Genomic DNA, 16,051 nt, shown 5'->3' with positions numbered 1-16,051 from the left:
ACCTCACCCATACTGCCAGGTCAACAATTGCTTTTAACCATTCATTTGCATGATTTCAAAACAAAAGCAAGGTTTTTTTGGGCTACTGTATAAAGCCTTGAATTTAACGCTATTCCTGACATTTTTAATTGAAAAAGCTTCCTGGATGGGAAGCGAAATGTCTTCAAACTTGGAAACAAAGTTCAGTAGATTGTTTTTAATTTTCTCTTTTTTTTTTGAAACATTGAGAAAATTGCATCACAAAGATTGCTTAGATCCAGAGTTTGGGAACTCATAGTTTATTCATTGCTTGAACTTAAAGCTCTACATGCTGATGAAATAGTGGGCACCTAGCTTAACCTTTTTTTATTTATAGATCATCTAACCAGTTAGAGCGGAAAGCTAAAGGAAAAGTGATGAAGAGATTGTGTCAATGGAAAAATAAGACTGCAGTTGATGAAGTCGTTGCATTTCAGTGTTATTGTGATAATGGCGCGCATCTGTACAACAGTGCTCATCTATCTGCCTCGCAACCTCTGCTGGAATCTGCAGGTAATGCTTGTTCACTGCTCTTTCTGTTTTGGCCCTCAGGTTGCTTAGCTACAATTTGTTGCCACTTTATAATAACAAGTCTGCTGTAAACTGTGTTGCTCTTGGGTGTAATAAAGAAGTTTTTCAGATTTAAAGCTAACGTTAAGATGTGGGGCTCAGATCCCCACCCGCTCCTTCTACCTCACCTGGTTGTTCAGTTTCCGATTCATGCACGACGGAGTTTGTTTTGGGACGCGGTCATAAATCTTTCAGATTGCCTCGACATCCTTCACAGTATTGTTTATTCAGATGCTGCTAGTCTCTCCGTGGCTTGACCTAGATGGGAGGCGACCCGCAAGATGTGTCATGTCATTAGTGAGTGAGGAGAGAGTTTGCTGAAAGGCCCACGCTCAGCTAGTTCCTCACTCTTCTGCAGCTCTTCATCCTTTGCTTTATCGCGCTTTTCTGTTTGCTTAGAATGTTTGGAGTTTATTAGATTAGACTTTAGAAGTTGTACATTAAGGATCTTCTAGAGAAGGAAGGATGCTTCAAAAATCTGATTTCAGTGTCCTGATAGTTTAGTCAAAACACTGTCGCTCCTCTTTGGCCTCGTAATGTAACCAAGCAACAAATCTTGGTTAAATGACAACTTTTACATAAGAAAATCTGACTAGAGAGTTAGGCCTCTCTCATCTTAAATAAAGATGTTTTTATCAAGTGCTTTTATATAATTAGACTACAAATGTATGGAAACAACAGGTTTTATTCTGTTTTTTTTTTTGTTAAATAAAAACAAATCCAATATGCTGGGATTTTTAAAGGACACTCTGGCTGCTTTGATTGACTAATGCTACATTCAGAGCGCAAGCGCTGGAAGCAGCAAAAAAGCTTCTGCTGCTTTATTTTTGATGCTTGTCCACGTTAAGGTCAGACGTCCAGTAAAGTGTTTCCAGATGCATCTGCTGCTCCTCTGTTCAATGGCAGAGGTTTTATTTTGCCGCATATTAACACTCAGACATGGTGGTGGCAGGATGATGATAAGGGCAGTGTTTGACTTGAACTCATTGTATACAAAAGTCAACTAGAGACAAATGTATGACGGTTTGTCTTCTCCCTAAACCAGGGGGAACCAATTAAAAGCCAGCGGGGTCCGAATAAAGAAAATCATCAACCAGTAAAGATCGGGAGACATTTTTAATTATAATGTTACTTTAAACAGAATTTAACACTGAACTAAAAGGAGGTTTTATGCATCCATGTTATACATTGAATTTTTAAATGAAAGATAAATGTTTTTCCATTTTAAAATCTAAATTGAACAACATCTTTCAGTTTCATATATAGAACCGTGGTCCACTAATCTGTGACCTCTGCCCTAAACTTTGACCTTTTGCTTCAAATTTGTTCATTTAATATTAACAATGATGCATTTTTTGGTTGATTTTTCTATTCATAATTTTATCATCTGGTTGGTTTCATATTTATGATTTTTATTCAATCAAGATCTTTGTGAAATTTTTGCTTCTAAAAAAAGACTCCGTTTTTAAAGCAAGTTTCTGTTCATCTTGTGCTTCTTCTCCAGATCAGAGCACCTGTATGTATTCTTCATGCAGTGGAGTCCAGACATGTACGGAGAGGGCATCAGGGGGATGGGCCAAGAACCCGGGTTCATGGTGGTCAAAAAGCACGTTGCATCAGAAACGCCCGTCGATGAGCCCATCACTGACCTTAATGTGAAGGAATGGGAGGTAAGGTCACAGCAGGGGGGTTTCCTCACCTGGAGAGAAGTTGCATCTTTGGTGTTGTATCAAATCATCACAGATATGGATTAACTTTTCAGTTCTTTACTAGTTTAATCCATACCCTGTGAAACACAAGCCTTATATTTTATATTCCTTTTGTATGCTAAGGTCAGTGTTAAATAATTGATTTGCTGTCATTACACGGTGCTAACTGTCAATGTATTGTGTTTTAACACCATCTGAATTTCGTAGCCTGTTTTGTATCCTACTTCTGTATTTTTGCACCGTTTTTGTTCCACTGTATAATTTCTTTTTAGTTGTAGTAAATCTATGTCAACTTTCTATCACATTGCAACTTATGTTAGATGTCTCACACTTGCTTTGCTTGGAAATGCGCTTCTCTGAACTTCCAACCAAAGTGTTTTGCATGTTTGTGTAATTTGTTTTTTTAACTCCTCTGAGTCACTGTATGGTATTTCCATCACATGTCCTGTGATTGTCTCGCGTGTCGGTCAGTGTTTGTCTAGTTCAGTCGCTGAATGGCAATTAACCAACACCACTGTGAGTTACTTTGAAATACTCTCTTGAAGTAAAAGTGACACTGATATGGGTTCTTCCTGCTTTCGATATAGAGACAGTATATGAAATGACGTGATTGCGAGGTGATTGTTGTTTATCGCATATTGAGTTTCTTTTTGGTTGGTCTAGGTCAGATTGGTGCAACCGTGCGCTGAGTAGGATCGGATCTGATGGAGTCAAATGAGACTTGTTTCCAACCCTGTGATTAATGCAATGGGTTTGTTCATTGTAGAAAGAAATTGATACCATAGAGGTCGTGCCCTACATTTAAATTTTAATGAAAATGAATGATGTAGGAAACAAAGTGGACTGATTTGTTTGTCTGTGGACTTCAGGCAAACAGCAACATGATCCATTACATCTGAATAAGTAAATAGAAATCGGAAGCAGAAGGTCTGAGAGACAAAACATGCTTTTTTATATATATCAGGGTTGCCAACCGTCCAGTATTTAGTGGAAAAGGAACGCACTTTGTCCCGTATTACTGTGAGAAAAAAGAAATTGTAAAGAGCAAGTGGAAAATAAAAAACAAGGGCACATTAGATACAAAACTTGCGGTAAACTTGTTCCCGGGCCCTGTCCTGCGTTGTGCCCAATGAGCTGACAACATATATGTAACAATCCAGAATCTCCTCATCGCAGTGGTCGAGCAAAGTGTTGCTCACTGAGACGATTACAGAAGATAACAGCACAGTATGGGGGACGAACGGAGTAATTTAAATGCTGCCGCTACTTTACTCAGCTTTACTCTGCAGAACTCAAGACAAACAAAACCTCACTGCTGCAAGAGCTCAGAGGAAATACATGTGGAAAAAGTGGGCTATCGCCACATAATGGGGAATTGAACTAAGGATTTTCTGTTTTCTATTTTACAACTGTAGCCTACAGTCATCGCCTTTAAGGCACAAATATGTTTACAAGTTTGCTGTTGCACCAAAAATGTGCACTATTTATTTGTTATTTCATATTCATTTTTACACTTTGAAGTTAAGCAGGACAGGCTGATATTTGAAATACTCAAGATATATATATATATATATATATATATATATTTTTTTTTTTTTTTTTTTTTTTTTTATTAATTTATTTATTGTTATTCTAATCCGCTTTTTTTATCATAGGACAATCTGATAACGTTTAGGTAAAAATAGTGTAGCTGGCCCTTTAACTTGTGTCGATTATTAGGTGGGAGGGATCGAGTTTCTTTTCTAACCAATAGGACACCGGCTTCCGCCCAGTCTGGTTTTGTGATTGGACATCAGCGATGTCACACACGTATGACGTCGCAGGGACCCTTTGAGGGGAAAAAATAGCTTCTATTTTAACCAAGCCGCCTCCCAGACTTTCTGCCAAACTCATTCTGCTTGTCTCAGAGGGACACTGACTAACTTAGGAGCTGTGATGTGACTGTGGCTTTAACATCGGCCAGGAAGCAGGAAATGTTCTCTAGGAGGGGGAAGGACCAAGAGGAACGGCAGACCCCTAAGTACACCTGTGTATGTCCTCTGTGCTCTTGGCCTCTTGCGGCATTATACATTTCTTTATGGGCAGTTGTTGTCGTTAGCAGGCTAGGCGGCTAACGTGCTAGCCGATTAGCTGTTGAGTTTTGAGTCGGGTTCAAAGGAGAGGTTTACCGACACTGACTCCTCTGTTTAGTTTAGTTTTGAAGCTGTTTCTGTGAGCTAGAAAAGTTCCCAAAGCTGACTGTACCTCTGGAGAAACACTCATTTATTTATCAGCACACGTTAACCCTCTGTTTAACGAGTTTGGGCTCAACTCAGTTGTTTGTCAGACCAAAATGTTAGATTTCTATGCTTTTTATTAATCATATTTTATATACACTTTACTAAAAAAAAACAGGTCGACTGCAAGCAAAGTTATAATGTTATAGATTTAACCTGCTGATTTTAGCAGGTCTGAATTTCTACCAAAAAGTTGCAACCTGTCAAATATTAGCAGAGTACCTTTTATTAAAAATTGGGACTGTGTGACAAAAAAATAGGACTTTCCTATCATTGAAATACAGATGATACTTAAAGGAAGTAAATCTCTCATCAAATTTCATTCAGTTTTTGCATTTTTCTACCTTTCTCAGAAGAATGAACACTATATGCTGTTTTGCCTTTAACAGACCAAACTTTTTTGCTTTAGATTTTGACAGATGACTGTTGGTGATTTTTTTTTTTCCTGATTCCAGTGATGACAGGAACCTAAGAATTATAGAAAATCTGAAGTAAACATACCTGTACAATTTTTTGAAGCCTGAGATTTTTGTTGCAGGTGTATGGTCTGGAAATTTAAAAACTTTTTTAAATTGCAAACTTGAAATATCAATAAAAAAAGGTAAATCCCTTTATTGTCCCTTAATGGGGAAATTCACTCTCTGCATTTAACCCATCCCCTTGGGAAGCGGTGGGCTGCCGTTGTGCGGCACTAGAGGAGCGTGTGGGGTTAAGGGTCTTGCTCAGGGACCCAGAGTGGAGGCTATGGGGATTTATCTGGATACTTCTAACCTTCTCAGAGCACACGCACTCTGCTCTAACCACTAGAACAACACTCCCCCATTAACACATTAACTAGCACAATTGTTCCTCATAAAAGCTGAGCATAGAGCTGCAGCGGACAGAATGTGCCTTTAGATGAACCTGCGTCCTGCTTTAGCATGTTGTCAGAAGCTATTATGATCTAATATTTCTTTATTGAGCCCTAGTAAATCTTTATTTTGATTTCCTTTGTGTATTTACGGGGGATGATTTTGATTGTTTACATCATGTCTAGTTTGTCAGGTGTCCTCCAAACATTTGCTTATAGTCGATACACCAGCAACACTGGAAAATCTAAATCTAGATAAGTGATTTTTTTCTTAAAATAAGTGCATTTGTTCTTGGATTGAGGAGGTAAAAGAGACATCTTGCTAATGGAACAAGACAATTTAAACTTAAAATAACAAAAACACAATTGCATTGTCTTATTTCAAGTGCATATTATCTAATAAGTAAAAATACTCATTCCATTGGCAAACTATCTCAGTAACCTACTCAAATTAACGGTAAATACACTTAATTTAAGACATTTTTTACTTATTTCTGGATCGTTTTTCCAGTGAAGAAGCTCTCCATGGAGTAAAGCGCAGCATGTGGTGTTTTGTTGTTGGATTGTAGCCATTTTCAATATCCCAGTCTGAATAACTTTGAGTCGTTGCTGACGAACAGCTCTAGCGGGAGCATCACTAAGACCTCAGCATCTGTGTTAATAAGAGGAGTCCTCATACTTTATTCATGTTTTTTTGTTGTTATAAAGCTCATTATTTTGGGAAGTATAATTCGTTACACAAACATGCAAAACAACAAAGTGCTCTAAAACAGGCCTTGTTCTTCCTCCTTTTCTCTAAACTCAGAGATCTTAGCTGTTGGGAGAAGCGAAAAACCACGCTTCACTACTACTGCTAGTTAACCCTTTCAGAACTCATCTTTTCTTCCCCTCATGGCCAGCGTATGAAAGCGGTCAAGTTTTATTTTGCACTTGTCCCTGTGTTTGTGCTGCCAGGTAGTGTCTCTGACGGAGTACCACCGTCGGATCGATGCGCTAAACAGCGAAGATCTGCGCTCGCTCTGCAAACGACTCCAGGTGCCCCGTTTCACCGTCTGTCTGCACTGCTTCTGCCCGCACCGTCTCCTCTAGGCTCCCTGCGTCCGCTGCTGTTGCAAACAGACCCTAAGAAACAGCAATGCTAATAGTAAACAGAATCGGAGGAAAAGTTTCAGCTCTTTCTAATCAGTTAAAGTTGCAAAACCAAAAAAAAAAAAGTTTATCATTCTGCTACAGAAACGTTGGTCTGTGAGGTTTTCACGTGACGTCAGTCTTATCTGTGTGTGTCAGGCCTTCCCTCTGTTTTACACACACAGCTTTAAAGTCTGTCGATTGAATTATTTATAAGTTAGCAATAATTTGCAGCTACATATGCAGATTGTATTTAAGACACATTAAGGTGGGTTGCTTGGTAAATAGTGGATTTTAGAATGCAAAAAAACTGACTAGGAGACAGAGGGAGCCTGTTGCAATGATGAGAGGGCGGAGTGAGACTCCCCTTACAAGATGAATGATCTGTGGGACAATGCAGGACGGCATTATTTGAATTAGGACTGAAACTGGAGAGGCCTCTGGCCGCTGGTGGCAAAGCGCTCCACAGTCGACCTCTGTTATCCAGAAAGATAAATAACCTCAAATGGTAAAAAAAAAAAAAAAAAGGAGTCACATTGAAGAGAAATTATACATAGGGTTCATTTCCTATTCACTTTCTACATTCCTGTTTCCCAGACAGCATCTCTGTCTGTGCTGCCTAACCAGTCCTGATCTTCCGGCTTTGGAAACAGACAGGCACACATGCAGCTGTCTTTATCAGATTGTTGGGTTTTTACTTAACATCCTATCTATAATTTAGTAGTTTAAAAGCATGGACAGTTTTATTGGAGCTTTTTGTTGAAATAACCTCATCTTCTACTGCTTTTATTAATTGATATCCTGCTGTAGCTTATAGAGTTATATTCAGCCTGGCTAGCTGCGCTAGTTACACCTGTTATCTGCTATAAAGGTAAACCAGGAGAACAGCTGAACCCAGTCAGTGTCTGTGCTCTCTGCTCCATGGTGTGGTTCGCTAACCATAATTTGCGCTTGTAGATTACCACCAAGGAAGAGACCAACTCGAAGCACGGCACATCCATCAAAGCTGAGCTGGAGCCTGAAACCTTCAAACCCAACCTCAAAGAACCCAGCGAGCTCCTGGAGGCCGACCAGATAGAGAAGGTAGGTCAGCGTTTCTTGCATGTCACGTGTGAGACAGAAGCTACCAAGCTAATGCCGTGAGGCTAAAGGTTTATATGTGCAACTTTATAAACATCTCATTTTAACAAAATGACTCATTCAGCGTTTCACAGAGAAGATATGGAGGAAATTCTGTTCCTTTATTACAAGCAAACATGTTTGGTTAATGAAACTTTTAGAAACTTCTTGACTTAAAAAAGGGTTTGATACTAACTTTGATTTGTATTTATTTTAATCTCTTTTACATTTGATTTCTTGCAGTTTATTTATATAGCGCCAATTCACAGCACACGTCATCTCAAGGCACTTTACAGTTCACCAGATCGTACATCGTCATTTTGATTCAATGTTTTCTATCTAAGGAAAACCAGTTAATTGCATCGACTCATTGACTGGAATGCAATCCCTCCCCATAAGCATGCTTGTAGCGACAGTGGAGAGGAAAAACTCCCTTTGAACAGGAAGAAACTTCCAGCAGAACCAGGCTCAGTGTTAGCGGCCGTCTGCAGAGGCCGACTGGGGTTCAAGGAGACAGAAGCAGAGATACAAAAAGCGACTGTAAAAAGCGACCCCGTCCAGGAAACACACAGCCAGGCAGACGAGCCTGGAAAGGAAATCCCGGGAAAGAGGGAAAGGGAATGTATCTGTGAAGTGAAATATGAAAAGAATCCAATTCATAAAAATCAATCTGAGAAACAGGAAATCTGATTCAACAAATTGAAAATATAAAATTTGTTTAAAAAGGAAAAGATTGAAATAAAGTTAAAACGTTAAGTCTAATAAAACAATTAAGGAAAATAAAAGTTGATTAAATTAATTCAGATATCCAGAAAATCGTAAAAAATAAATGTTAAAAACCTTTTTGGATTCAAATCTTTAGCAAAGTTTCATTTCCAGAACACTTTTTTTTTTTTCAAATTTTCCATTTACAAAATGTGTTCCCTGCTCAGGAACATTATTGAACAAAATTCTCTTCATATATTTTGGTTGTTCCTGAACAAAAACAAACAAGCTTCCATTATAGAGTGTAGCAAATGAAAGCAGGTGGTTTGTGTGAGAGGTACGACTTCTGGGAGTAGAAGCAGCCTCTGCTGTGACAGCCGTGCGTCTGTCTACCCATGCAGCTGTTGTTAGGGAGCTGAATCACGTCCTACGCAGCGTTTCCTCACACAGAAGGAGCTGAGTAATTACCTGATGCGTCACGAAAGGCAACTGCATAAGCCGTTAGGTTTTTTGGATGGTAAATAATTAGTAATAAGATGAGTTTTATGATCCGTTTTACATTTCTGTGCTCATAAAACAAACGATTTACCGATAAAACTCAGAATCTGTGACGTAAATCGGTTTGATGTTAGAGGTTGTGTTGAGGATTTTCACATTTAGTCGCTGCTTTTCAACGTTCCTGCCTTGGGCGGCTTTATCTCGCCGTCCCCACGGCGTCTGCAGCCCGGCCTGCGGGCTCTGGCCTGGGACCGCTCTTTCTCTAGTGTCTGATCTGGATGTTTGGAGCCCCTGTTAGTCTCCTTTAAACACCAAATGGTGTGAAATGTCACTGCACATGTAATTGAGCGTCCGCTGCTGTGGCCTTTTGCTTCGGATGTATTTTTTTTCTTCTCTCCCTTTGATTCCTTTCTCTCTCTCTGTCCAGCTTGCCAGGAATCTTCCACCGCGGACCATTGGTTACCCCTGGACGCTGGCGTTTGGCACATCAAAGCATGGCATGAGCATTAAGACGCTCTACAGGGCCATGCAAGGCCAGGACACCCCGGTCCTTCTGGTCATCAAGGACAGCGACGGCCAGGTGAGCCAGAGCCCAATCAGAGAGGCGGAGCCTCATCCGTTCCTGCCTCTGCTTAGCTTTCTCTGCTTGTTTCCTCAGGTATTTGGTGCCCTCGCATCTGAACCCTTTAAAGTCAGCGAAGGCTTTTATGGCACAGGGGAGACCTTCCTGTTTACCTTCAATCCAGATTTTCAGGTACGACACCTGTTCTGTCATTTCAGGATTTCAAACCTTATTTCTAATCAGAGTTTCCCCTCTGATTAGAAATAAGGTTTGGGCACTTTAGGGTGATTCTCCAACCACAGTCAAGCATATATTTTAGAAATATTTTGATTTGCTCTGCTTCATCAAAATGTGCAGGAACATTGATGGTGGTTGTCATAAAGTTACATCATTTCAATTCGATTCAGTTTATTTATATAGTGCCAATTCACAACACAAGTCATCTCAAGGCACTTTACAGTTCATAAATATATATAAAAATATGATATATAGTGTAAATAGGATATATAGTGATATATAGTATTGTTGTGAAAATGGCCGTTTCTCAATATGTGAACCTGTGCGTTCTCATGTCCTCGTGAAACGTTATCAGCCTCAGCCATAGTACTGTTCCAGTTTATGACAGCAAACCGAGAACGGACAAAGTCCCCGGATGTTGTTGTCACCCCTCCCTCTTTACCCAGCATGCATCAGAGCAGACTTGTCTGTTCTTGAGATTGACAGCTGTCCCAGCATGCACTGGGGCAGCAGCTTCCAATGGAGCGCTCACAGAGCTCAGAGTATTAAGTTAAATGTTCTCTTTTCTGTTGCTGTTGTTCAATATAAGTACATTTTAAGATAATTTGAGGCGAGAATATTATACTTTTAAACATCACTATATGGTCTATTTACTGATTTAATGCGTAGTTTAAAGAAGAATTCCGAAGATGAGAGGATCGCGGCAACCAGCAAACCTCTCGAGGTAACAGCAGCCAGGTCTAACATTAGCCCGTCTGCAGCAGCCCTCTCTCTGCATAGCTGTGTGTGAAGAACCGCTGGCTGTGATGGCGAGTTGTTTTTGGCAAAATGTTTTTGATTTGTTTATTATCTGACTGTGTTCATTATTATTCCCCCACTAAATGAAAAAAGTCTGAATTTATTATCATGAAGAGACTATTAATAACAGGTACTTAAATGCAGCTCCAGACGAGCCGAGCGTGTGGTGATGTCATCAGTACGCTTCTGTTCCAATAGATCCATATTTATGCTGCACGCTCCCATTCTCCCAGAGTCCAGACTTTCCTGTGTTCTTCTCATGAACATACTTGACAAGGACATGAGTCCGTACTCGCGTTCTGGTGAATTGAGAAACGGTCAATGTTTCGTATTTCTTTTAAAATCTCATAAAATTTTAGCACGCTAATCTCTATTTTAGAGTTAGCATAAAATATACTGAAAAAATGCCATATAAAATGGTCTCTTTCTGATTATTTAAGTCCATTCAAAGGAAAAATGAGGTGATTGGAAATGAACCTCTTTGATTTTCCGCTTGTTTCCCTTCCTTCCTTTCAGCTATCGCTGCTTTCCTGCCATCAGCTCTGCTGCCACATGGTGACAGCTGGTGTGGCTGCAAGTCGGAAAGAAAAAGTTAGATTTAACACAGGGGCAGGGATTCTTTTTATTGAAAAGAAATAAAATGCATGTGTATATATTTCAAGCACATCACACTTTAAGTAACGTCAAAGTTCCTGTGCAATCAAATTTAAATTCAGTCTTATAAGGCACAGATAGTGTAAAACCTGGTTAAAGAACATATAAAGAAAAAGACTCAATGTAAAACCACATTTTATACACTATAGATAGTGATTTATCAGGATTTAATTTTTTTTATAAAAAAAAAATATCAAATAGTTTTTTTTCATTTCTGCCTGGGATATAAATTCTTTGATGGTCGGGGAATCGGCCTGTAAATAAGTCATTTCCATTGAGAGATCGCTGCTGTGCTGTTCTGCTGCTGAAACGCCACTGAATGCCTGTTCTCTACAGGTGTACAAATGGACGGGCGACAACATGTTTTTCATCAAAGGAGACATGGACTCCTTGGCTTTCGGTGGAGGAAGGTAAGCCTGGAAACCAGCTGATCAGATCAATCCCTTATTGGAGAAATCTGTCCGATTTCTTAAAGTACAGTAGCAGCCATTCAAAATGGCCCTTCCCAGTCAAACTCCAGCCAAATGGCGGCCCACTTCCCTGCCACTCCCAGCAATATCCCCTCGAAATTCCAGCCACTGGCCTTCTCCTGGGTGCATAATTTTTATTCTGACTCCACCCTTACATTGAATTACAGGGTCTGACCAGGAGATGATGCTTCTCTTTAGATCTTTATGTCCACAAATCATAATAAAATATTTCAGCACAGATATTGATGTTTAAAAAAGGAATCTCAGGGGACCAGCCAAGGACCCATCAAGGAAAAGGGGAAATTTTGAATGGCTACTATTGTAGCGCAACAGGAGACCTCCCTCCCTGCTTTTATTTTGAAAAGCTCTTCCAAGAACCCAACTATGGTTCTAAAATGGTCAAACTCAGAGGTCAGAGGGTTTTAATCGGAGGCTGCAGGGTTGCACGGTTCTTCACGCTGTGATCCGTTCTGAGATTGAATCCTGATCATTTCTCCTGAATGTCAGGGAAACAGGACTCTCTGAGATCCGGTTTAGGTTTAATTGAGTGTGAACATATGAGTCTGTTATAAAGTCAGTGACCTTTAAGTCCATAAAACCCCCTGAACATTAGATTGATCAAAGCTTAGCTAACCAGAGGGCGCTAGCTTCAAGCTCTGTCCAACGTCTCTGTGTGTGTCTCTTCCAGCGGCGAGTTCGGCCTGTGGCTGGACGGAGACCTGTACCACGGCCGGAGCCACTCCTGTAAAACATTCGGGAACCCCATGCTCTCAAAGAAAGAGGATTTCTTTGTGCAGGACATAGAGGTGTGGGCTTTTGAATAACAGACTGATGCTCCACAGGGAAAATAAAAAAAAGAAAGAAAGAAAGAGACGTCCTCCAAAGGACGAACCGAGGAGTGGACCTCCTTCAGAACAATGGCAACATCCCAAACCTGACTGCACATCACCAGGCCTCCCCTGTCTGGAAGCCAGCTACCGGATGCTTGTTGTGCGTTTCTACTGCAGTTATTAAGGAGCTTTATTTTGTTTTTCTTTTCTCTGTGTGTATCTGATTACAGCCTTGTGGATCGTCTTTGCAGCAGATTAGGGAGAGAAAAAGAAAAGGTGGTATCTTAGAGGCAGGGTGGGGGCAAACTGGACGTCCTCCATGAAGATGATGGCGGCTGAGGTTTGGGATTGCTGCAACAGTGGATCAGAACCTCCAGGAAGCCCAACCACCTCCTTCTTGGATCCGGTTCTTTCCGTAGAGAGACCCAGGTTAGAGGGAGAGACAGGAAGCAGGAGCTGAACCCATTCCTTACAGGATCTGACATCATCATACCCCAGAGAGTATCTGAGTAGAATATCTGAGGTGTGTGTGTTCTAAGGGAGGGTGGTCCGTCTTTTTCCAGTCCAGTTTTTCGGGTCCCCCCCCCACCAGGCTTAACTTACTGAGTATTGTGTATCGTAGTCCTCCTGTCGTTCATCATAGCACACCATCGGAAAAGCACACAGCTATAACCAGATCATCCATCGTCGTAAAGCGTTGCGTTTCAGTGGGCGTGTCCGTGTGTGAGTCCAGCGAAGCGCCAGCTCCTCCCCGGCTGGACGCTGGCTGTACTGTTCGTAGACAGTAACGTGTTGCAATAGATTTGTGGAATATGCAAATAAACTGTCCTGTGACCTCAAATAACCCGGCAGGTCGCGGCTCTTTGGCCGTCGCTTGTGGCTCTTTGGAGAGAGAAACGTGTAAAGCTTTTACGTCTCGACAAACATAATTGCTTCTCCGGGTTTCATTTGAAGGCCTGAGATGTGGTTACCTGTTTTACATGCATATATGACAATTATATATTGTATATATGATTATATAAGTGTATATAATCATATATATTTTGCTGTTGAGTGTGACAGTGATATATTTGTGCTGATATTTCAGCTGTTACTATATATTGTATATTACCCTGTAAATTAATGTTAAAATAGTAGATTTGTTGCAATATATATATATATATATATAAATACATAATACTTTATATATAGATATCTATATGTAGATATCTATATATATCTATATATATATATGAGAAAAGTGTGAATTAATTGGTTGCTTCTAGCACTTTAACCTGGTTTAGGGCCTGGTTCTTAGATAATCTTAGAAGTAGCTGTACAGTATATATTTTATTTTCTTCTGTGAATAATTCCTGTTAACTGTTACTAGAAAGCTTGCTGCTATCAACAGTAATCTGCCCAGATGTTCAGTGGGAAACAGAGGATTACTCTGAGGATGTACGGGGGGGGTGATGACGTCCAAGACAGCCGCAGGTCTCGGTTTATCTCCACACACGGTGAGTGGGAGCCGTTTGTGACGTGGGGACATGGCACCACCCCTCCTCCTACCCTCCCCCCCCACCCATGGAGGTTTTTTGTTTTTTTTCCCCTCCCTTTGTATTTTTCGGGCTTCCACACCAGTATTTATGTCCATGTGGGGAAGTCGCAGCAAGTAAATATGGTTACTTCTTTAATTTCACCTGAGCATTGTATCAGTGATGTACAAATACTAATAAAGCTGAAGTAATTGTTGTAACCAGAGAGATCTCTGTGGGTCTGGTTCTTCTTACTGCTTTAGGACGTCAGTGATCTGTTGTGTTTTTTGTTTTTTTCATTCTGGGTCATAAAACAGGCTGAAATCAGAAGCCGACGGACTTTTCACGAGGTTGTCTTTATTTTTTTAGAAAAAAAATGTTTGCCTTCGTTTTTTTTTGTTTTTTTTTGTTTCCTTTGGTTAATATTCATAAAATATAATTTATTATCAATAAGGTTGTATGTTTTGCATCTAAGCATGTTTTTTCTAGATTTCTAACGGTTGCAGCCCATTTAAAGCTGAAGTCTGTAAGTTTTTAAAAATCACTTTTTTGTCATATTGGCTAAAACTTTCCCTATGCCCAGACAGCAGTACATGTGATATGTAACCTGTGAAAAAAAAACTGCTTCAATTGGTCCCGCATACTGCCTGTATTTCAATCTGGAAAGAATAATTCGGGACGAGTCAAAACAACCAATCACAGCCAGAGGAGCGTCTGATGGAGTGTCAATCACAGCTCACACACGCTGAATCCCGCCCCCTCCCTCTCACCGCTAAACCTGCCGCTGCCGCCCGGCTGCTGCAGTCAGCAGGACGTGCGTGGAAGTCATGGCGGAGCGACAGCCACCAGCGAAAGAGAAACTGCCCTTACTGCCCCTGCCGACAACTGCTTACACGGCAAACTTCGGTATAACCAGCATCTTATATCTAGCTGCTTGGAGGTGAGTGTTATCGCTCTTACCGGTTCACACTCCATGCCGCGTACGCTGCTTGGACGCTTCTGGTCGCATGGGGTAGCCGTGCAGATGCTGTGAGAGGGGTGGAGCTTGGAGGTGGGCCATGAGTGATGCAGAGAGGGTGGGGGAGTGGCGTGAAACCTGTTTTTCTTCAAATTTTCAGTCGAAGTCTGCTCTCTTCTCAATGTTACAGACTGCTGCTTTAAAGCAGAGTTGTGTTACATAATATTTTCCCATATTCCAACATCTAATAAAGCATCTGTGTGGGCGGGGGATCTAACCTATTAAGGCCTGCAGATAACTAACTGGTAACTCTGGAGGAGCTGCAGAGATTTGCAGCTCAGCTAAGCTTACTATTAATGTTGTCTAAATCTATCCTTTCAGGGAGAAAGCCACAGGAAGCCGCATGTTTGTTCAGTCCAGACCAAAGTTTAGCATATTGTGAGAAAAAGGCAAAGCTGTGCATCACTTTAACAACTGTTTTCCTTGGTTAAACATGTTGGTGGCAGTATTATGCTGTGGGTTTTATCTGTTTTCTTCAGCAGAGATCAAAAGCTGGTCAGAATCCAGGATTCTATTTAAGAAACTGGCTCAGCATTAGACGCTGAAGCGTGATGCGTTATGAAATCTGCAGATGTGCGTCTGTAGCTGTGAAACCGGTGGAGACGAGACCTAAAAGACTCGGATTACAGGCTGGACACAGACGCATCCACACAGCTCCTTCCCTTTGACCACCATCTGCTGGCCTGTGTTGGTCTAGAAGTGAACTCTGGTTTTATTTAAACAGAAAGTGGTTTCAATGGGAACTAAAGGCGCCTACACGGAGCATAAAGTCTCACTGATTCTTCACCAGCTGGACCTGATCGTCTGCTGACACGGAGATCCTTTTATTTTGCTGATTCAATCGAAAGGCTTGAAGTGATTTCTTATGGGTAAAATAACTGCTCTTAGCCATCGCATCTTGGTTGTAATTTAGGATTATAAATCTATTAGTGGCTATTTCAGGGGGGGGTTTACCATTAGGCAATACTAAGTAGTTGCCTTGGCCCCCAAGTTTCTGGGGGCCCCATAAAACGCTTTACATGTATGGTTAATACAGCTATTATTTATTTATACACATTATGTTTTTGATATAAATCCATTCGTTAAAACACCATC

The 16,051-nt window shown here is 40.7% G+C and overlaps 1 protein-coding gene across 3 annotated transcripts in view; it reads left to right on the top strand.

Annotated features, from left to right (window-relative positions):
* Window positions 1–14,167, top strand: part of oxr1 (oxidation resistance 1) — a 116,382-nt gene extending 102,215 nt beyond the window's left edge. The window contains exons 9-15 of one of the 3 annotated variants that reach the window (XM_015383347.1): window positions 2,093–2,258; window positions 6,378–6,458; window positions 7,509–7,634; window positions 9,301–9,453; window positions 9,532–9,627; window positions 11,461–11,534; window positions 12,283–14,167. In XM_015383347.1, coding sequence (XP_015238833.1) covers window positions 2,093–2,258; window positions 6,378–6,458; window positions 7,509–7,634; window positions 9,301–9,453; window positions 9,532–9,627; window positions 11,461–11,534; window positions 12,283–12,418 — 832 coding nt within the window. In that variant the 3' untranslated portion in view covers window positions 12,419–14,167. Of the gene's footprint in view, window positions 1–2,092; window positions 2,259–3,996; window positions 4,328–6,377; window positions 6,459–7,508; window positions 7,635–9,300; window positions 9,454–9,531; window positions 9,628–11,460; window positions 11,535–12,282 lie in introns of those variants that run through there. The other 2 variants (XM_015383349.1, XM_015383348.1) reach the window with 2 other exon arrangements.
* The last annotated feature ends 1,884 nt before the right edge of the window (window positions 14,168–16,051 follow it).

Source organism: Cyprinodon variegatus, unplaced genomic scaffold (assembly GCF_000732505.1).
Source record: "Cyprinodon variegatus isolate N-32 unplaced genomic scaffold, C_variegatus-1.0 Scaffold282, whole genome shotgun sequence".
NCBI classification, from domain to species: Eukaryota; Metazoa; Chordata; class Actinopteri; order Cyprinodontiformes; family Cyprinodontidae; genus Cyprinodon; species Cyprinodon variegatus.
Note: the sequence above shows the minus strand (reverse complement) of the source record. Positions and strands in the feature narration are given on the sequence as shown.